This window comes from Galendromus occidentalis, unplaced genomic scaffold (genome assembly GCF_000255335.2).
Source record: "Galendromus occidentalis unplaced genomic scaffold, Mocc_1.1 scf7180000077497, whole genome shotgun sequence".
Taxonomy (NCBI): domain Eukaryota; kingdom Metazoa; phylum Arthropoda; class Arachnida; order Mesostigmata; family Phytoseiidae; genus Galendromus; species Galendromus occidentalis.
The window spans coordinates 1,130,845-1,153,514 of NW_003805485.1; the positions used below are offsets into that span (position 1 = coordinate 1,130,845).

Consider the following 22,670-nt stretch of genomic DNA (forward strand, 5'->3'; position numbering starts at 1 on the left):
GTGTGGAACGATGTAACGGATGGGGTCCGCCAGGGGACGTAGCGGAGCATCCATTGGCGATCTACACTATTCGCTCAGGAAAGTAAAAATCTTACAGGAGAGCGTGGCTGATCGAGCGTCGCGTTCGGTTGATCGCGCGATCTCCCATGCTGAAGTCGTCCTCTCGATTTGTGCGATCCTCGGCTCGTTGGAGGAGATGACCGAGCCTGAATGGATTTCCTCCTATTCGAATGCAATAAGGGCTAAACACTCGAGCAGCGGCCCGAAGGCGCATCTGAACACGATTTCATCGATATGAGGATCCCGTGGTCATCGAGCTGTTTCATGTCAGACGGACTACGGGTAAAAGAATCCACTCCGTAGATGCTTTCTTCACAAAAACGCACAAAAACAGGACGATGAAGGGAAGCAGTGGAGTCGGAGCAAGAAGTGAGGCCGCGTAATTTGCATGAAGCCAAAGCGACAATAGTGACCCGGAGTGGTACGATCACGTGATTGAACAACTTTTTCTCACGGAAGGTATTTCTAAAGTTTCTTGACTGAGTTTCCATCGGGCGTCTGAACATCGGTCGTTTCTCGAAGAACCAACGTGTATGATGAACGTAGGGGAACTTTCGATGTCGGATGAGGCCTGATATTTCTGAAAAAGCTGATGGCAGAAAATCTTGCTCGGACAATGTCAATCGATGTGTCGGAGTTTTTTCTCCCCGGTGGAGCTCAACAAAAAAATTATGAATTTCAAAGAATGAGATCAGTCTGAGCTCCAATATCTCCTTGAAAGTATCAATTTCTGACTTCCATTCCGGATACGACAAAATGACAGGTTTACAGAATTCTTATGAAAACATGCAAAAATAACAACAGAGCCGCAGTAGGTGGACGAGAAGCACAGGTGAGCGGAAACTTCCTGTTCCAGAGCATGAGACAGCCGAGAGCTCCGGAGCGTCGTCGGCCGAAAATCCTGCATGTGTAACCAGAGCCACGGCAGGGCCTTCGCATACGCAAGCGCAACTGACGCGACCGACAGATTGGCTGGTTTGACGTTCGCGGATTTTTCTATGAATCCCGCCTGGATAAAATACGGTATGACTTGAGGTTCCTTCCAGAGGTTCGTAACTCACTCAATGAATCGCGTCAGTTATGCTCCGAGTGCATTGCGAGGTGGAGTCTACAAATGTAAAAAAATATATATTCTTCAACAGTAGATATTCGAAAGATGTAGTCATTACGGTAACCTCATGTACAGTGAGCTCCCCAGTGCCGGGTGGGACTAATCATGGGTCGGATGGGATGACGAAGTCTATGCTGCCATTTCTTTCACAATGCCGTTTCTTTCAATTTCATTAGTGTCATCCGATAAAGGGGATAGGGTTTCTTCCTTCAAACTCGAATAGACAACTTGGGAAGCCTTCGCGACGAAACGGCTGCTTACCTCGCTCGGGACTCGGAGATGAACGGGTGTAAAAATATTTTGTCCCTTGCAAGCGACTAATGAATCAATCGAGCTGCCGTCTCATATTGATGTAGGTACGTCGTCGGGCGATCCTGAGACGCCTGCGGGGGTTGACCGGTGGAAAGAGTCCTACCTCGATACTATGTGAACTAATGTCAACAAAACTGCGGGCTGTGGTCGGGAAGCGATACTTCTGGCGAATCTTTGTCCGGGACAACATCACATTGCCATGCGATATCTTGCTCCTGGCTCCGAAATACGGGCCCGGTGCGAACCTGAACAGCGCCTCAATAATTCTGTGCTGTAATCGGTATGTCATACTTTCGACTAGTCCTCCCCTCGCGAAAATCGCTGTCGCTGGAGTGCGCCGTGGTATTGAAGCTTGGCGAAATTCGTTTGATTTGAGAGTTTTAAACGAACGCGAGTGGGGGTCGTGAAGCGTTTATCCGGTCGCAACATCCGCGGAATCGACATAATATGTATTAAGTGATTGAATGCCTTTATATGCTGTTAGAGGTTTTAACTTAAACTAACTGTTCTGAATTCTTGACGAGTGCCAAAATCCTACATGAATAAAATACTCTAAATACTGTTTAGCCCGTGTTGTCAATCTAATACACTTCGAAGGACTCGGAGAGTTCTCCATGAGTTTTGGGTTTGTTGCTCTGCCCACCAAGATGAGAGCAGCGATCCAGCAGTCTCAGCTTGCGGAGCCTATCCTGAATCCGCTCTGAGGCGCCAGAAGTGAACCATAAAGTGGAGCGGTTCTCGCCTGAGCTTCGTGAAATCTATCGGTTCCCGAATTTTATTATTACTCTTATGAATTCTCCTGGATGACACAGAAGCCACATGTCTCCAAAAATAATTTTTCTTCATTAATCGGAGCTTGTCGATTCCTCACAGCGGTTCGAATACGCCATGTTGCCTCCATTTCTCTATCAGCTCAGGGAACTCGGGTTCTATGATCCGCTTGATCTTCGCTTCCAAGCAAGCATTCATTTCGGGAGTCAAGAGATTTCTCCAATCATTTACAGCTCCCTTCCGCAGGTGCGAATCAAATTTGAGCGCAGAGGTTGAGCCACTTGCCGTCTTAACTTCGTTAGATTCTGCGAAGGCTCGCAGACCTGGGGAATCAAAATAAAGAAGTGTGTTTGCAGAGCAACTCAACACCACGCTGAGAAAGGCCCGAGCGGACTTGCAGGAGATTCTCGACTGAGATCAAAAAACAAAGTTCCTAAATCGAGCGAGAACTGACCTTCAGGCAGGCTGGGATCGTCTTTGTTCAGAGCGAAGTCCTTCAGTCCTTCCTTCATGGTTTTGATTGAACTTCTCTCCAGAACTTTTTCGAGAAGTCCCTGAGTCTTCAGTTTTGCCTCGAGATCGTTTCCGAGGAATCGACCTAGTTTGAGAATTTCTTCACTGCCCTTCTTCTTGACGTCTTCGAAATAAATGAAATGAATGTTTTCTCTGCCTCGCTGTCGGAGCCATGAACAAACGTGATCGAAGTAGTCGCCGAAATCTGTCTGTCCCTTCATGAAGAGATCGAAGAACTCGGCGAAGGTACCGTCAGCGAATTGGTAGCCTGGATACACCTGCGAAGGTCAATAATTGCTTCCGGATCATTCTGATGACGCAATAATCTTTTACCCCTCGATCATCGTCGGAGTTCAGTCAGAGCGTTCAACTCTCATCGTTGGGTGCGTCTCCGGAAAGCAGCGTGGTCACAACCGGAACTCTCGCATGAACATCGAGATTACAGGGCCGGGAGATACCCTGGCTTTCCTTTTCGTCTCCTCTAGATATCTTTCCTGCTCGAGTGCTGCATCTGGGCTGGGGAACACGCTTCGATCGACGCTCTCCGACGGCCCCACGTTCGTTCCCCTTGATTCTGTCCCCTCGAAAACCGCCCGAGAAAGCCATCATGGCTTGTTGAGCGGGTTGGCTAACGACCACAAAAACATCCGATGCTCCCCGGGAGACCTCCGTGTTCGATTGATCTCTTTAGGATAGCCACCGGCCCAGTAAATGTCGTCGAGCGCACAGAAACGTGAGAAGGATGCGGGCTGCGTTTCGTGCATGCCGAGATCGAGTGTTCGGAGGAAGCGAGTCATGAACCGAAGTCAAATCCGCCGCTTGACGTGCGGTGATGGATTACAACTGCTCCTTAAGATCATCTGGCTCACAACCTTGGGAGTGATCTAGAAAATTCATAGGTATTTGACTCACAGCGGCTCACACAGTCGAGAGCACAACGCGAACGGGTTTCCAGAGGAAAGAAGTCACAAATACCGTCGACCGTTACATTTTTCCCAATATCAGTTCGGAACGAACTCCGATTATAATAATTGGCGTGCGAGTTGAGAAACAAGAAGCCATGAGATCATGGAATCGGGAATCCAAGAATTCTAGATAACCGAATTCTCGGAGTTTTCATTAGAGGGAAAGGGTCAGCAGAGCATTTAATGTGGTAGATAATTCCGAGAAAGAGAACACGGTCGAGGAGCTCGGAACTTCTGCTGACCCGGGCCTTGAAAGGAAAAACCCCGGGAGCGGAGCATACCTGTGACGTGTGATAGAAGAACGAGACGACGCAGTCTTTCGGATTCCTGATCGCGTAGATGTATTTTGCGTGTGGTGAATAAGGCATTCTGTCGAACGGAAGATGACTCTTGACCGCCCCGGGTTTTTTCATCTGCGCAATGCATTCGGGTCCGATCATCTCCAAGAACGGGGTGTCAATCAGTCGTTTGAGTTGATTCTCCGGTGGATTTCCATCATTATAAATTAGATAACAAATTTCCTGCGGAAACAAAAACCCTTCCGTTTTTCACGCGCTGTCATTAGCCATTCGTTACGCAACGTCCACGATCGGACGACAGCGAGTGATCAGTGGGCAGATTCCTGACCAAGCAAGCGGATCCAGACGCCCGTGTAAGAACTAGCTATTGATACTGTGCTCGGTCATCTGACGTTTGCGTTCGATGTCCCTTATGCTTCATTGATCTCGATTCTCCAGAAATCTTCAGGCAGCGCGTATAACGACAAAACGTTCCCCGAAGCCTTGCTCATCTGGGTGTCAGTTTTCGTCGCTTGGCTTGCGCCGCGTAGTCGTCGCAAAACTTTCTCCCTCCTTGCGCACGCTCTAGCGCGTTGCGGCAAATGCTCGTCGGAGATCAAATATACATATGGTAGCTCAGGGTTGGGCGGCGCTCTAGGCTGAGATATTTCTCTCTGCTGAATTACGATACCTGTAACCAGGTGGTGCCGCATTTCGGGTACGTGACAATAAAAACATCGTCCGGAGTAGGTTTGTACTGCACCGCACCGCGGAATCGATCGACTCCGAATGGCTCACTTAATCGAAAGCCGTCGATTTCGTAATACAGCGGTCTTTTCGAGACGAGAGTTCTCTGACCTTCGCTGCTCGGAGTAAGACAAGCTCCAATCTGAGAAGCCGCCATAAGACTACGGCAAAGTTCCTCCTGCGGTGCTTTGCCGTTGGATCCGGAATAAGAGCAGTAATTGGCAAGATCGACCCTGCGACAATGTGGCCAGTCGTAACTGATGTCGCGGCCGCTGGCGGCGGCGGCTGCTGCTGCGAAAACAATTGATCGTCGCGGCGTTTGGAGAGAAGAAACTCCACGGGCGAGGGTGCGGAGCGCTTGACAGTGGCTGTTAACCGATCAACAATTTGATGAGTGAGCGTCTAAGTTATGCTGATGATGACTTCCTTCAGGGACAGAACATCTATCCACCGAGCGATTTCGCGGGCTAACTCACACCAGTGTGCTTTTCAGGGAGCGATACCGCGACATCTATATCACACTGAAGATAATAAACAGACTGAGAACAAACGAATTCGTGAAGCTCCCGCCTGAGCGTTCGGGAAGCGGATCCGCTAAAGGATGAGACATGGCCTCGGCCACTGGATCATGACGAGATCAGCTGTTGGAGCTGGCCGGAAGGGAGGGGGAAGACTCGAGAATGTGGAATGATGCGGTGAATGATCCGAGACGCGGATCTGATGTCGGAAGCCTGCGGGAAGTATTCGCCAAAGACAATCTTCCATGCTGCCACTTCGTTCTTCGTAATCAAGGAAAGTGAGGTTTCTCGATCACGCCGTTTATCTCAATCTGTGACGAGCATCCGATACACAAGTGTCGTAACAGTGCCGACACTCCTCCCTCGGATTCGCTCATTATCATTCGAAGATCATGCTCCGGATGGCATTCGATTAGAGAATCGTCTGAGAAAAGTAAAATCTTACTCGATAAAGGAGAGGAAGTCCAAAGATAAAGCTTCCTTCGTCGTAGAGTATTCTGGACGGGGAGACGAGATAAACCTGCCCTGAAAAGTGAAATTCCAGCCAAGAAGTGAGAATAAAGAGATTAACTACGCTCTGTAACGGGACTTCGCACTGCAAGCGGTGATCTTAAGATCCTTCTTCGTATTTAGATTCGATGAATGTCGGTGGGACAAAAAATCTGTTCGAACTCTCTCCAGGTAGCGTGTGGATCGACGGATCAGGGCGCGGAACCTGACGCCAGAATTTGTTGTCGCGCCTGCCCACAGATATCCGAAATCGCACGTGATATGATGATGCTTCGGTCTTCGGTGCAATAACACCAGAATTTCAGCCGCGGGGTCGTTCACGCGGGATGTCGGAAAGAGCATTCGTCTTCTGATCAATGAAACTTCCTCACCCCGCAGCTTGCGACAACCTTTCGCAACTTTTGGTCAGATCGTCTGAACCAGATATCGGAACTACTCCTCGGTTTCATCTCGTTTAGGTTCTGGTGTCTCATTGACGTCCTCGCTGTCTTCGCGAGAGCGGCAGGCTCGAGAACAGCGAGAGGATATCCGATTTATCCGACCTCACGTTCCTCGAACACGGTATCGGTGGAGCCCCGCTCGTTTTCTGTTCCATGTTTGGCTCGAGAGAAAAATTGGAGATGCAGGAAGAAATCGATGTCAACATCAGAAATCGATAAGGAAGGTCCTAAGATGATTTTCTGGTGAGCTTCGGAGAACAGACGGGCGAGCCAGCGGACGAACAAACAAAGTTTTATATAGCTATAATTGACTGAGAGCCGATATGTAATAAAGTGTTCTGAGCGTAAGGCAGTCAACGGAATATATTCATAGGTGTCTGTGAATATTGGAGCACCGATCACGGAAGTACCGAACATTACGTTGTTCCGAATAACCGGTGTAAGCAGTTCACGATGAGGTTAGTGCCGGAGGTGATGGAGACCGAAACGATTGAAGATTCGGAGCTTACGATTATTGGAAACGCGTCACGGGATCCGGTTTTCAGAAACTTCAACCGGAGCGGTATTCCGATATCAATGAGACTTCTCAGTCTCGATAAATCTGAAACGAGAACCAGAAGTTGCTTTCCAATGGTTGATCGGGCTCAAAGACCTCGAGGAAAACAGCGTCGTGAGCTAAGGGCATCTTCGGCGAGCTCACGGTACGTGACATGAGACAGAAGTCGGATATTCTGTCCTCTCGCAGCTTTATTGAACCAGTTTTTTATTTTACAAAGACTTCGGTCTCATTCCGGACACATCGCCGATTTCTATATTAAAAATAAGTCGGCAGAGAGCGATAAACGCCTGCGTGCCTGCCTGCCGAATCTCTCGTCACTCTTCATGAGTCTCCACTAAGAATACGATATGTTTTAAAAATACGCATCCGCGGCGTTCGAGAGTATTTCCCCTACGCCGAACGCTTTGTAGACCGCGAAGACGACAGCGACTCGCTGCAACTGTTGTACAAGGTAAAGTCTCTGGAAGCGTGTTGACGGTTGTTTGTGAGTTTCTTTTAAGACGAAATCGCGGAGACCACGCACGTAATCCAATAGGAATTCCTCCCACTTCAGTGAGCTCACGTCGATGTTGAATTCCTTGCGGTCTTGCTCGCTCAGGTATCCGGATAACCGCTCCAGATTATCGGTTCTGAATGTCCATTGATGCGTCGTGAAGAAAGTGAGGGCCGACTGCATCGCGTTCAGTTTCTCGTAGACCTTCATGAATTGGGGCTGCTTGCCGAGTATTAGTAAGATCTTGTCCCATAGGTAGGCCGGCAGGTAGTGCTCGAAGAGCATCGAGGCTCTGTGGAGCGTCCAGTTCTTGCGGAGTATCAGCGACGGGTAACGAACAGCATGATCGAAGATCACCTTTTCGGCCAGGTCTGACTGGAGACCTTCGAAATCGCCCCAAGTGAAACTCGGCGCGCGATCGCCAATGGCACAATTATAAACTTCGATCTCTTGTGACTTGGTGACTCCAGCGCGCCAAGCGGCGATGATTATGGTTTTAGCAACCACGTCCACGGGAATCAGGTCGGTTCTCATCTGTCGATCCGAGTAGATCGACCGTAGAAATCCGCAGGCGCTCGCACAAATCATGCCACTAGGCCCGTTGAAGTTGTCCACCCAGCCCGGGAACGGTTCCGACATCGAAGCCACCACAATCGACGGTCTCACGATCGTGATTGAGAACGGAACCGTTTTCTTATAGTCCTGGACCATCACTTCGGTGAGGTGTTTCGTAAAGGTATAAGTGTTCGGTTTCTCGGCCAGGAGCTTGTCCTGAACGGCGTCGATAGCGTCGTCGTCCAGCCATTCCACCATCTCCATGATCCTCGCGCTCTCGTATTTGCTATCGTAGATTCGTTCCTCTACGACGTCGTTATCGCAGTTGGCGTAGCAAGTGGAAACGTGGACGAACACCTCGAGTCGTCTGAACGACCGGGCGATGTCGAGCAGTTTCTTGGTGCCGCACAAATTCATGCTCACTGCATCTCGGAGCGGTGCGTCGAAGCGAACCGACGCCGCCGAGTGCACCACAACATTCACGTGTTCTTGGAGCTCGCTGAGGTCCCCGTCGTTGAGACCTAGGTTGTCCATGAGCATGTCGCCATCGACGTACTTGACCTTGGTGAACACTTGCGGGGAGTCTTTCTGGAGTTTATTGAACAGGGCACTCTTGAAGATCTCACTGAACCTCTGCTCAAGCGTCTGACCGCGTTTAGCTCGACCCAAGACGTAAATCGCGCGAACTTCGGTACACGAGCGGAGAATTTTCTCCAGTAACACTTTTCCCACAAAACCGGTGCATCCCGTGATGAACAGTGTTTTCCCGGCGTAGAACTCGCGTACACTGACGTACCCGGCCATTCCGAAACTCTGCAAGATCGACTCTCGTAAATTTCTGCCGCTGTCACTTCGTTTATATTTATCTGGACTTAGCTATACGAAGCCCTTACTGAGCCCTCTCTCAGCTCTTACCTCTGTCGAAAGATTCTGAGATGCGACGGCGGCAGCGGCCATGCGATTGCCAATCCCACGACTGCTGCGGTCAGAACGTGTTGTTGATAATTGTTGTACCGTCGTCGAGAGTAAATATCTACAACGATAGTCGGCTGCACGTTTCCTAGCAGCTCAACATCGGTGCACGCGCATCCCCTCTCTGTGTTCCTTATCGTGCACGAGTCAATAGTAGATTGGACGAAGCTTCAATTACAGAGAAACTCGAAGGATTCTCAGGTGCAGTCCCTGCAGAATTTCGAGCTCGGATCACGAGGGGTGCTCTCCTCATCTCGATCAGTTCCGAGAACCATCTGATCTTTGCATCGTCCACCGTCCTCAGTCTGGCGCTCTCCGTAAGATCCCGGTGCGGAGGCGGCCTCGAGTTTCATCGAAGTATTCTCGCTCATCGTCCAGAAAAACCTTTAGCAGGCCCACGAAATTCAGACGTCCCGAGGTATTGACTCCAATAATTTCGAAAAGGGGAGACTCTCTATCCTTGGATAGGAGATCGAGAAACCCGCCGGTTTTCTGATGTTTACATTTTTTTCGAAATGGCAGCACACTGATTGTGCCAGAATTTCACTCTTTCCGCCCGGAATATGTCTCACTTCATATTTACTTCATATTCCGGTGAATCCACCGGCGAGTTCATTTATGAGAGGGGACTTCGGCATGGGAACGGCTATAAAAAATTCTTCAATGCTCTGCTTTCGTCCCAACGCCAACTGCTCTCTGGGATCTGATGCTCAAATTAGTTCTCGACGCGGGGAGACTCGATTCCCGAAAGTACCCCGCGGGATTCTACGATATGATACGGACTTTGTATTCTGAAGAATGTGATGCCTTAATGATGCGGTAATACGAAACTAATTGTGAGCGTCTGCTCTCCGATAAGACATGTGACTCTCGCTGAGCTTCAGGTGAAGTCTCTGATGGCTTGGACGAGCGATGCGATGCTCCTGATTGGAATTGAGGACTCGACGCTCTGTGAATCCTCGGAGAACCTCGTTCAGAAGTTCATTCAGAACACAGCTCCCATGACATGCAACGAGAATATTCGGCATCGCGGCTATTCCGAAAGTCACAATCGACCGTGCTCTCCGGATATCCCTCATGTACCCCTGTGCAGCGCCGAAGGCCTCGGTATCTGGGACTCAATCGGAATCGGCTCGTCGTAGTCGAGTGAGAATTGATACTATGTTTGCCTCACCGAGCCACATTCCCCTGACTTCGGCTCAGCCCAGGCGAGAAAGATCCGTCTGTGAGGTTCATTTTCGCACGGAGAAGTAGGATCATTCTTATTTGGCGAATCATGCACTCGCGGAGCGGTCTTGAAGCTCCGTCTTCAATCTTGAACATTATCGACGGGATGAAATCGATATTCAATCCGCGGGCTACCCAGTCACGATTTTGTCGAGTCCGGGTCGGATCGCAGGACTTGAAGAACCTGCCCCGCAACCGGGTTGTTTCCTAGGGAGACTTCTTCGACGTGTATGCTGACGATGAACAGAATATTCGATAGGCTTCTCCTGGCTCGGATCGATGTGCGACGTTTCGAGACACTTCGAATCAATCAATCGGAGGTTTCCTGTGCAGGTATTCATTTCAATTAACAACAATCGCAATCAATCGAGCACAAACATCACAAAGAGGAAGTCGTTCGGTGAAGAGATCGAGGTCCTGCTGATACTGATGGCTATTGTGAAGTCGTCGTGACGCATCAGTGCGCTTGCTCTTGCTAACAGCCCTCTATGGAAATGATCAGAACGATAGCGGCACAGTCATCAGAAATCTGACTCAGATCAAGTGTCTAACAGGTCCGGTGGCTGGATCGGAATCTTAGAATTCCGGTTCCGGCGCGGAGGAGGTTAATCGCCAGACGCTCATGCCGAAACCTCGGACTGAGTCCGAATCGACTCGGGGATCATATTCGCGAATTCGTCGGATTTCGGTACACGTGTTGAGAGATCAGCGACCGTCCACGTTTCTCTGCTGGAAGCCGAGTTAGGAAGTCTAAAAACAGGTTCGAAAGAGCAGTTTTGGAAATGACTCGGTCTCCAGAATCAGATAGCAGTGCGGCAACAGAAGATCTTTCTTTTCGTTCTGCAACAGTAATTCTGGATGCGAGGCTTCCAGAACCGACGGGAAAACGGGCCCGACAACGAGACAAATAGAGCACGCTTCTCTCGGACATATATTTTGCATTAGGTAGCCGAGGGCTCGCTGTTCTGGATTAACGCCGGCGATCTTCGCGCAACAGAAAGGGAGGAGCCCTTCTCATCCTCCGGGTGAAGTTATTCCCTTGCACGGTCGCTGCCCAGATGAGGTACCCCGATCAACCCATAGGTGCCACCCTATCGGAATATGCCTTCTTAAAAGAGGTAGCACTCTTAGTGGCGAAAATACGGTGAATACTGAACACCGATCGCCAAGAATTCTGTCTTGATTGCGCTCTCGATCGTCACGAATTTACGAGAAAGCAAGACCGTCCGAATGGCAATCATGCGATCTAGGCGGATGGGAGGGCTCATGAAATAGTCGGAGAAAATCAACTCTCGTGAGATCCTCTGAAGAATTGAATAATATACCGTAGGGTTCTATGCAGTTCGAGTTCGGAGGTCTGAACAGAACAGACATGATGGAACGCTTCTCGGTGCGGGATCGCTCTTCCAAGCGAGGCCACTTGGGGAACCGGGTCAGTGAAGAACATCACTGCGGGTCCACCGCAGAACGCGTCGCCACCCGACCGGAATCCGTGAATTCTCGAATTTCGCGCTGTCTCTAGAATCTTTGGCCCTTGGACATCCTTCTTTCGATCCCATTTCCGCCATAATTGATGGATGACGTCAGCGTTAGTTTTTGATTGGCATCGCGATGACGAACGCAAGTCGGGCATCGTTCTCTTGACTCTAGGGGCTTCTCACACATCTCTTCAACGCATTCGCAGAACTTCGAAGGAGAAGCGCGGGAACTATGCATGCATGATTTGCTGATGGCTAGATATCGTGCGGACTTTCTTGAAACTGAAAGCACGCGATGGGAAGGGTCCATCCTCTCGAGTTTGAGCTCTCATCTGCAAGAACGACAACAACAGGTGAGGCATTGGAAAGTCGCCAACTCTGCACCTTGCGGACGTGCGTGAAGAGCTCAGGCTTATTTTTGTCAGCACTTTGCGTGGGTCGCAGACTGGATCACGGCGCGGCGTCGACTCGTGACGCAATGACAGAATCGGAATCCGGATGGACATCGGTCTTGGTCTTCCCAGAGCGGTTCAGTGGACCAGACTGGAGAGAGAAAGGCAGAAATCCGTCGGAACTTCCCCAGCGACGAAATCCGAGGAGCTTGAACCCCCATCGCAGACGATAATGGTCGTCGCAAATCGTCCGTTAAGAAATCGTCACGATGACAGGGATTCAGCCACTGATACGCGCGGGACGCGCTATCATCTACAGAATCATTGTTTTATCCCGTACGTCTGCCCGGACGTGCTCTAGTTAGGCAGAGTTTATGGCAGAGCCCCTATGGATCACGTTGACAAAAGACATAAATTTTTTTCTGATCTCCTTCCGCCGTCGTAGGTTTCAATTCTCGACCTGATAAGAGGGAACCCCGATTTTCATCGACTGTACTCCGACCATTCTTCAACGTCAATTTGTTCGAATGATCCATCATTCAATTGGTTGAACGACTCCAGAAAACCGGAACATTCCGAAGTAGAAGTGCCGATAAGACGTCAAAGTCATCAGGTGGATGTCACAATGAGTTGCTTAGGATGCATCTGTCGGAAGTGTGGATGACATTGAGAACCTTGAAGTCGTGCGCACTTTGAAAGTCGCTGAATTGATCTGATTGACGTAACGGCAGACACCGGTAGACAGGCTGAAGACTCCCAGCCAGACCGACATGAGTTCGCCCCCGGCGGAGTCGCGGTTCTCGGATGAAATACACCGGCAAATGTACAGATCGACGCCTACCTTGGAGTACCCGACCGCTACGCTTCTCTCACGGAACTCCAGGGATTATAATCTCTCCGTCGGATATTCTCGCCAGAGTAGGTAGGTGGCTGTTTCGAGAGTAAGGAAACGATGAGATCTGGAAGACAAATATTGACTCAGTAAAACCAGAAGATTTTCGAATAATAAACGTTCATTGAACATTTTCACTCAGCAGGGACGCTATAATTCATAATGGTAGATCACTTCGACGGGGAGATTTCTGGCCTACGTCAAGTGCTGATATGGAAATATAATATCGCCTGTGCCTTGTCCCGCAGAATAATTGTTACCCGGTCGCTCGGCAAAGCGTGGAGTTTGCCTGCGTTCAGGCTGGAAGCATGGATCGCGGGGACTGCACGAATTCCGCTAGGGAGACGAATCCGCGCGGAGGGAATCGAGTGGGCTCCTCCGGTTAGATCCAGAACGACCGCGCTGTTCGAGACTACCAGCATCGGGAGAGTTCCACTTGACGTACTTATCACCTCTGTGTGAGATTTCCGTGTGCGGGATCATTACCCGTCGGATTGAAGGGATTTGACTGGTGTCAGCATTGACGGGTAGAATCGGGAGTGGAAATGCAAGCGAAAATAACTCGAAAGATTCCGCTAGCACTCAGTCCAACTCGTTGGGGAGCGTTGCTCTCACCTCGGGACGAGTCTTTTGCGCCGCCCGATGGTGGTGACCATTGGGAGCCCGAGTCGACCTCTCGTCAAGGGATTCTCCCAAGACAAACGGAGACACATCTTTGACAGGCTCGCGTGAGGGTGACTGCGGTCTGGGAAATCCGCGAAATCGTCAGTCTTTTCGGTACGAAGACCAGGACGGTGGAGAGCCATCTCTCGATTCAATCAAATGGGTAGAAGACGCACCCTCGCGTTCCTCTCTGATCGCCCATGGTCTCGGAAATCTGTTTTTTCTCGTCCAATGTCCCCATCCGGAACGCTGGTGGAATGAAAAGGTCGTGACTCCGAATTCGCGAAAATGGGAGAAAAACTGCCGGAAACTCCGCACGACGAAGCATGGTATTATGTAGGCTGTGGCTGCATACCCGAGAGGAATTGCCTTCGCATTTCACAGCAGACGCCGCGTGAGTACGAGGCGATAGCGTATTCGACCGCCGTGGGAACTGCGTGGATTCCTCGATACCGCCATAAACTTGATCTGGTGCTCGTAGGAGCGTCCCGGATGTTCTACCAATCCGCTCGCCGCGTCGAATCCTGCAATAGGATCATTGCAGCATAGGATCGGTCGAAATGCCGTAGAGACTCACGGAGAGCGCCCCCGACTCCGCATATCCCGGAGTCAGCGCTCGCCGATTCTGCGAATTCTAGAATACCCTGGCAAAGGAAGTTCTAAGCTTCAGCGCGCATCCAAGTAGCACACATGGACAGCTACTCTTCCGACCGCGACTCGAGCCGCGATCAGCTTTCATACTTCATTGTCCATCTCATTGAGTGCTTCCCATCAAATGAGTCAATCGAACAGTCTCCGAGAGCTTATTCCGATTCTGAGCTTATTCTAGATAGGATCGAGAAACCGTGCGAGGTCCAGAGCGTCAAAGCGCGGCGGTCAGAGAAATCAAACCGACTCTGGGATTTATTATCTCCGCTGGATTCACTCAGGGCGCTTCACTTTTGTCGAGAAGATCTCCGTGCGCAGCGAATCCTAAGGGGAACATGCGATAGAAAATCGAAGACTTTTACTGAACTTCGGAGGAGAACGCCGTCCGAGAGATGAGCCCGTGTTCTAGGCACTCGGTAGTTGAGTGCCTAGAAAGCGGAACATTAAAGGATGCCAGAGCTCCGTGGGGCATCTCCACTGGATTCTTATCTCAGCATCAGACGTGAGGACCTACCGGGAGTCTTGACAAGTTTTTTACAAGGTTCCGCTCCACGCTCTTGGTGGTTTGGATTGATAGAAGTTCTGGCTCGAACTTCGAGTTGTTTATGATATAATATGAGGGGTTTCGTTTGGGTGTGCAGCGCGGACCAGCGATGGATCCAGAGGAAGGACCGGAGCGACATGCCCCCCTCCGAGAATTCCCTGTCCAAGTACTGCAGCATGCGCCGCGAGACGGCGCGTCCTCATTTTCGGCTCTTGGCCTCCCGGAATCTGACTTGCTCCGGGAAAAAAAACGGGTCCGCGGTCAGTGTGTAATCTTGGAAGCGAATCTCGATTGTCGTAGGGCGAATGCCTCTCCCCCTGAGGGCAATTGATTTAGCCAGAACAAGAGTGGCGATACCATCAACCATGCTTACAGGTCCAGAATCTGCGAGCCGTTGAAGACTTGAACAACGAGAGGTCCACGGTGTTTCTGGCTTTCAGGGTTCTGATCGAAATCCGCGGCCACTAAGAGTCCGGTGAATTTTCCTAGCCGCGCCGTAAGCCCTGCCGAGCTCGAGTGACTTCGTGTAGAGAAATCCGAAGCCGTCAGCTTCCTGCCGTGAGTCAGAGAGACGGAATGCCACCTCGATTCCCCATTTCTAGCGGCAGAAAGAGGCGAGTGATGCCTGAGTTACCCGATGTAATGCGACTCCGATATCCGCACGATTCCTGTACCATTTAGTCGAAAATTCCTGAAGTTCCGGAGTCAATGGGGCTTCTTTCTCGTTGCAGGATAAAATGAACTGATTTATCGGCGGCGAAATCGGCCGTGAATCTCCTCCTTTCCCCGGATTCGATGGATGATCAAGCCGGTTGGGATGAATCGGAAGATGATGGAGCTGGAATTATTCACCTGAGCGACTCCTTCAAGCTTCCATAGCGAGTCCTTCCAGCGACGATTCGATGCATCAGGAGGAAAATGTTTCTCCAGAATCCGAGTACTTTTCTGTCACGTTCCCATTCTGAGCGTTTCTAAGACAGAAGAGGAGAGAATTATTGAGGAAACAGACCGATTACTTTGCGTATCCGATGAGGAAGAAGAGTGTTCTCACAAGTCCGATTTACCATTCCACGCTTGGCACCTCAAAGAAGCGAAGCACGGCAGCGAATCACCGAGAGCGAACTCGCGCTCGATTTCCACGCGGGGAATCCACATCGGGAATCGGTCAGTAACCAAGATGGACCCAGAAGGTCTCTGAATAAGTACTCCGCGTATATCCGAGCTCAGATGGCAAACACTCGAGCCAAAACGGATGAAACTAGAGATTGAGAGAAATGATGTTTCGTGTAAAGCACGCGCTCCATACTACGAGCGGGATGAGCGCTCGTCTCCTTCAGTCACGGAACCCAGGTCCTCAGGTGCCCAGATTTAATCTGGAAGACCGTCCGGAAACTTGCTCCTTCCATTTGCGACCTGGGTCGCCTGATCCTGCGTTCTCCGAATTAGTGGGACGAAGCAAGAATTTCGTGGTGGATTTGTACCACCGATGCAGGTCAACCACTGGATGAGTTACAAGGAGCACTCAGGTCACATGATCGATTCAGTTCGGATGAACGCTCTCTCGGAGATACTCGCTGAAGCGGGCCGCAATAATCGCTGATCTTCGGATTATGGACATTTCTCCCCTCCTGCTCCCAACCCCCAGAACACCGAAATGCAAACGAATATCATCACAGAGCGCGACCCGAGACGCTAAGAAGGGGCGATTCGGCGCCGACGGATGGGAAAACAGCGCGAACGACCCGTACGCTCAGCGACTTTTTTCCAGCGGATGCGAGAGCAGAATTCGATGGACACTTCAAGCAAGAAACAGATCAGCCCAAGGTAAAGACCTGCTGAGATCGTCTCTGTGACAGCCAAGCTTGCTGCGGGTCTCGAATCTTGATACGGCGGATCGAAAGTGGCAAGAAATCTCAGGAAATTCCTGTTCGCATATCGCCCATTCGAGTAGAGATACTTCCCACAGCACTTGTACGCCGATTCAATTCGTTCCTTCTCGTTTGTTGCAACCTCGTCCTCAACTTTCGAAAACGGCATATTCAAGAGGTCGCACCGCAGCATTATCAGCGCGTAGTCGTTCCAATCCTGGTTGTCAACGAGGGATCGATTGATTTTGTAGTTCCTGAAGCTGGGCTCGAGGACCAGGAGGTTGGGGGGCTCAGGCACGACGACTCGTCTACGGTCAGTGACCTCCAAGGGGTTACGATACAAGTTATTGGAAACGAAATACCGTCGTATCCGTTCTATACCTCCTTGAGAACTGCAAACGATTCTTTCCGGGTCCGGATGAATATTCATGCGTCGTGCGAGGTTCCAAAATTGGAAGGCCTCCGAGCAGAGTGGATAGATCTGTGTGGGCCCGACGGTGTAAAGAGCGAAAGCACATTTCTGCATACGTAGAACCCGTGTCGTGCTCGGTACACTGATCGCCGCACTCATTTAGCCGACGGATATGATCGCGAGGAACATGCTCCCTAATGTCCAAGGGAAGATCGCAAGTGCTGCTCTTTTCCGAATTCTTCGGAGGAGCGTCCTGAATCGGAAAGCGCGCTGATAGGTTCCAATGAACGAAGGTTCTCTCAATGACCAGATCGACACACCAAGGAGTGCAAAGATGCTCAACAAGCGTCCGCCGAGTAAACTCTCTCGACTCCGTGCATAGGCGAGTCCGATCGAAGCCATACGAAGTCAAATCGTTAAGTACCAGGGACGGATGTTTGGATGGGCCGTAAGCAGCGGACCCATCGAAGAAGCGGTACGACAAGGAGCTGTTGAAACAGGGGTGTACCCCGCTGAAAATTGGAATTCGAGAAATTACCCTCCGTACCTTCTCGAAAGCTGCGGATCTCAAGAGCTGCGTTTTTGATGGGAGATGAGGACAGGGTTTTCCGAAGGCGCCGGGCATCCAGTCGCGAAGGCAATCCTCTTGGAAGTGTCTAAGCTCATTTTGAACGGCAAGTTCACGGCTGTTTTCGTGGTGCAAACGAGGCTCCGGAGAATGCCGCGTTTCGGAGGAACGCTTGCATGGATTATACTCCGGAAATCTTGGGGGAAAACTTGCAACTGTTTAATGATGTCCGGAGTTGAATAGAGGTTTCGAGTAATCACGACTAAGAGATCGGTAGCATCGACTCGCCGGGGATGTCTCGATTCGGCTGCGAGGGATATCATTTCCAGTCGGAACTTATCTCGCACAGCGGTATGATTGTAGCAAACAAACACGATCCTCCGACCGGGTCCTGGGCTTGCACTGTTCGCAGAGTTGTCGTCTTGAGCGAAGCTTCTAAGGTTCCTGGTCAAAACTGGGCGCGAGGAGGCATGGAACCTGGACCCGAAGCGGCAATCGACGAGTTCTATCCGGAGGTCCTGCTTCTCCCCGAGATCCTCGACGTCGCTTATCGTTGAGGACACGATACCTTCCTCAATCTCGGAAGCTTCGTAGACGGACCCGAAGCTCGAGTGCGGAACAATGTTTTTCCCTCTGTAAGTGAACTTCTGCGGCTTCTGACCTTCTTTCTTCAACTCCAGTTGGAAAAGGATGATGGCTGTCAGGACGCAAGCGGCACATCTGAGGTACCTCCTCTCTCGCCACACCTCCCTGATTGAACGCATAGCCGCTATTCGGATATGAGAGAGCATCCGAAGAAAAGTTCACAACCACCTATGATTTTATGCTACGATTGAGCCTCTCGGAGACTTGAGGACTGACTCGGAAGCGAGGGAAACGATGGAAAACTCCGCGGCGGAATCGATGAATCCGAGGTTCAATGGAATATCTGAGAGAACCGTTGGAGCGGATCGGATTGATCGAAAAGCGCGATACCTCGAGGGAAAACCCCCGCATTTCGAGGTGTTCCCTCCCCGAAAGGAATCAATAGCCGAGGGAGATGTTCCAACCGTGCTCGTTGCGTGTAAAAATGTGACAGACTCTGAGAATCTCTGTACTCGACATTTCGGAGTCGTATTCGAATTTTACCTTAAGTCACTCATTTACATAGATGCGAAACCTTGTTAAGAAAAGCCAAGTCAATCGATTGCGTAGATAATCGTTCCGGAGTGCGTTGGTATGAGCTGCGTTTGTCGACTACGTGACGTCAGCGGATACGAGTATTGAGGAAGCCAGGGTTTAGCCGAAATGGCAGAATAATACCTTAACCTCCGAGCTCCGGCGCGAGGATGAGGCATTAAATCCTCTCACTATACATAGATATATATTCGATCATCCTGTCAGTATATGTACACGCGCGGGACTGGGGTAGTTTTAAGTAATGCTATCGGTTTTATCGAGAGGATATTCATCGAACTTGGCCCGCCGTACGATATCGGGGAGGACTCATAGATCGGCGCTCCTCTTTTTCCGGCCAGTGGGCTGTAAGCCACGTGAGCCGGGGTCTGAAAATGCGGGTCGGCGAGGATCATTCCTCGTTCCTCGTTGTTAGTTGTGAGTTTCCAGGGTCATCTCATCGACTCTCAGAAAGAATATCCATTTCACCGAAGTAGACCATGATTTATTGAATCCCTTCCTACAGAACCTTCCGGCACTTCGATGCATGACTTGACAGGGGAGACATGTTTCTATACCAGGATGTAGCGTACCCAGAATGGGATGGAACATAGGAAGCAAAGAGGGGTCAGGACCAATCAGGGGAGGAAAGAACAGAGAAACTGGATCGCGAATATGGCGATCCGCAATATCGGGAGCTCCTCCTCCGTACGCAGCTGATTCAACACAATTCTTACGGTTCCGCATCCGGCGCGACTTAGAGACAAATGCCGCGGGATTTTTTCAGCAATGAGTCCACAGAGGAAGAAACCGTGACTCGAAGCGAGACAGCCGCCATGGCCGGCGTGTTTGGCTTCATACCTCAAAATGAAGGCGGAACTGCTGACCCCATCTACTCGCACCTCGTAGAATCCAATATCACCATCTTCGACGAGGTAAGTGGCGGAATCTAAGGTCGCTCGGATAAGACCTCTGAAGACCCCTCGTTTCCTCAGAGCGCCAAATGTCTTGGCTTGGGATTTCGGACTTGGGCTCACGATGCGCAGTATCAACGAGCATCCGGAATACCCCGACGGGTAGGTCATGCTGCTGATGCACTCAGCGAAACCGTTCGCGTCGACTCCGCAAGACTTGGTTACGTCAAAAACTCTCATCCTGTGGGCGCGGGTTCTCGCTGTACTTCCGGATGATCGCAGCCCACGTCGACCCTGCTCCGCTAAGCGATCAATCGGAAGTGATCGACTGCTGTCTGGGTCGTAGCATGAGAAGTCTCTCATACCCGGAGAGGGACACAAAGCCCTCTCTGCCTTTGTGAGTCCGTGATTCGGAAACAGAGCGCAACCCATCAGGTAACATGATCAACCCCCAGAGAGTCCTCATCCCTTCCAATCGGGCTGATCTAGCGAGCGGGGCATAGTCCTTGTAACCATCGGAACCTTAGGTACATGGCCGATCTTAGGGGATGCTGAATGGGGTCGACCCCTCGGCTCGAACCGCTTGCATCCATTCTTCAGACTATACACTCGCATTGTTTTTTATCCGCCCCGCACTTCTTTAAGGAGATATCTGAGTTCGGGGAGCTTTCCGGGCTCGAACGGGCTCTAATGATCCACTAAACTGGATGGATAGAGCTCAAAGAAAGCTGATAGGCTGAATAGCCGATTGGGACATATCGAGGAGCATGCTTATTATTTGATCGTTCATTGACCATTGCCTTCTCGGAAGTAACTCGAAGAGAAGGAAATAAGAATACTTATAGGAATCCAATGATTCACTCTATTTCCACGGGGAGCCGACGGCGGAAGTTCATCGTTATTTTCTCCGATTTCGGGCTTCGGGTCGATAGAGATGATCGACCCATTCCGTAGTTTATCGACTGGAGGTCGACGAAGAGCGCTTCGAGTCGGATATCTCGCTCCTACCAACACAACACGGAGTCTATTTTCGCAGACGAAGCGCAGTGGTGTCGAATCAGTGTGGAGTCTTGGTTGAGTCCCGCACCAGTCTCCGGGGAGTCCCTCTGAGGTTCCGGCGGAACCCGATCCATGTACAGCTTCCTCGACACACGGTCAGGGGATTGCTCCAGGGAATTGAGTTTCCTTGACGTCTTTGAGGATGCAAGATCCGACGTCGGCTCCTCGGTCCGAGGGGACGAAAAACGATGCAGCGACGCAGGAAGCGCCAGACCTCAATGCCGTCGATTGACATCGATTACCGCTACCAGCGTCGCGGAGCCGGTCGTGAATAAGGGAAGAAAGTGCTTTAGAAAAATGTGGGTCTCAGGGGATGTCCAACGCTTATATTATCAATAGGAGAGGATCGCCTTCGCATGTTATGATAAGATGATAAGTCATGATAAGATGCCAAGCTCAAATTGAGGAAGACATCGTAATATTTGGATTTCTGAATGACAGATATCTCCTGGTCTGTGGTATAGTGTCGCTTTTAGGCCTCAGCCGTCTGCTCATCGGTCAAACCCAGCCGGCCACGAGTGAACACGAGAACTGGTGCCCCTCATATACCGTAGATGAAGCCTTGATTGAAATACCCGTGGGACAGAAACTCGCAACGGACCTCAGTTTATTGAATGCGTTCGTCGAAACGCATCCCGGTGTCGTTTCTGGATATTTCGAAGTGAGTTCTTCCGGTTTTCTTGATGTAGACAATTTCCCGGCGCAAATAAACTACTTCTCCCCGCTGCTCTTAACCAGTATGATCTGAATTTCAACTTGTGGTTTTCGCCTCAGTTCAGGAGCGGTAAAGTTCAAGGGAGAGAATCACGAGTTCAGTACATGTACATCGTGGACATCGGGTCGCATTCCTATACATTCCTCATCACGAGGGACGACTTACAATACGTGCCGATTCAAGTTCGAAGCATAACGAATCGAAGCCTGGCGCTTAGGTATGGTCTGGTTCACAGGATGTTTCGAAATTTACGGATTCAATCACAATGTTACTATGATAGGGGAACGAGGTTCAGGTCTCTTACGCGATCTGATGAGGACGATGAGACACGGATGCGCATCCGCAGTCGACGACTCCGCGTGAACGCGTCTTGCGGGATCCTTTTTTCCAGGCGTGTAATCGGGTCTCTCGACTACTTACGCAACGGCATATTGCTACACGAATATCAAGATGATCAATACACGAAGCATAGGAGAGGCAGAAAGGATCGCTTATCCTCAGACCACGACTGGCACGTCATTCTGAGAGGCTTCAGCTCGAATCAATCGATGCACATAGATCTTTGCGACCAGATCCATTGCTTGCTGAGCAACTTCTCACTACAGGTAGGGTCGACACCGCTAGAAACCAATTCCGAATCGAATTTCAGAGCTTACGGAAAACACTCCCTACTGCTTGCCTACCGACGATTGCCGGAGCGTACCACATATCGCATCTCCGTGATAGTTTCGGCTATGCTTCTGCTTGATCGCTTGAGCCCTGAGGAAAGTTAAATAACTCCCATATTTCTTCCATTGGCGGTTTCAGCTTGAGGATCCAAGGTTTGCAAGCTCACTGACTGTCACGGAGCTGCGATTCGATATTGATTTCGTCGAGCCGTACGCCGTCGAGAAATCCGAGCTCTCAGTGTCATGCATACTGTACGACTCTTCGGATCAATATTGTCGTCTGGATGAAGATAGTGCTGTGCCAATGAAGTGCACAAAGCCGAGACATTTCTGATGTTCCCTCACCATAAGCGAGAAAATCATCTTCTGAGCGATAATTCTGAGGCGACTCCAGGCTCGGTATGGTGGAGGGAAGGAGCGCGAGCTGTTACACCATGGTTCTCCGATTCTGTCGAAACACATAATTAATAATCAAGTATAACTATTATAGCTAACATTATAAGAATATCATTGTTAGCTGTTATTATATTGTTAGCTAATATAATCATTAATTAAAAAGGAATAATTACGCTTCCCAAGTCGAGAGGTCATTCGAAAACTACCGCAGGTCGAATATATAATACAATGTCTGTCTGTGGTGTGCCCTACAGACTCCTGAACGGC

General features: G+C 50.3%; 2 protein-coding genes across 2 annotated transcripts; both read right to left on the reverse strand.

Annotated features, from left to right (window-relative positions):
- Positions 1-2,328: 2,328 nt before the first annotated feature.
- Positions 2,329-5,008, reverse strand: LOC100898797 (sulfotransferase 1C2). The gene is made up of 4 exons (XM_003746455.1): positions 4,702-5,008; positions 4,014-4,253; positions 2,709-3,045; positions 2,329-2,577 (listed from the first exon to the last, which is right to left on the reverse strand). The coding sequence occupies exons 1-4, from the start codon at positions 4,912-4,914 to the stop codon at positions 2,351-2,353; spliced, it is 1,017 nt and encodes a 338-aa protein (XP_003746503.1). The 5' UTR covers positions 4,915-5,008; the 3' UTR covers positions 2,329-2,350.
- Positions 5,009-6,968: 1,960 nt separating this feature from the next.
- On the reverse strand, positions 6,969-8,836 carry LOC100898943 (putative fatty acyl-CoA reductase CG5065). Its single transcript, XM_003746456.1, has 2 exons — positions 8,748-8,836; positions 6,969-8,645 (listed from the first exon to the last, which is right to left on the reverse strand). The coding sequence occupies exons 1-2, from the start codon at positions 8,787-8,789 to the stop codon at positions 7,137-7,139; spliced, it is 1,551 nt and encodes a 516-aa protein (XP_003746504.1). The 5' UTR covers positions 8,790-8,836; the 3' UTR covers positions 6,969-7,136.
- Between the last annotated feature and the right edge of the window lie 13,834 nt (positions 8,837-22,670).

What these genes read in the sequence shown, in the direction of transcription:
- LOC100898797 (XM_003746455.1), bottom strand. Translation starts at nt 4,914, where the DNA reads ATGGCGGCTTCTCAGATTGGAGCTTGTCTTACTCCGAGCAGCGAAGGT. An exon ending in GCGGCACCACCTGGTTACAG is followed by an intron (nt 4,254 to 4,701) that starts GTATCGTAATTC and finishes TTGTTTCCGCAG; the next exon opens with GAAATTTGTTATCTAATTTA. An exon ending in TCTTCTATCACACGTCACAG is followed by an intron (nt 3,046 to 4,013) that starts GTATGCTCCGCT and finishes TGACCTTCGCAG; the next exon opens with GTGTATCCAGGCTACCAATT.
- LOC100898943 (XM_003746456.1), bottom strand. Translation starts at nt 8,789, where the DNA reads ATGGCCGCTGCCGCCGTCGCATCTCAGAATCTTTCGACAGAG. An exon ending in CTCAGAATCTTTCGACAGAG is followed by an intron (nt 8,646 to 8,747) that starts GTAAGAGCTGAG and finishes TCGATCTTGCAG; the next exon opens with AGTTTCGGAATGGCCGGGTA.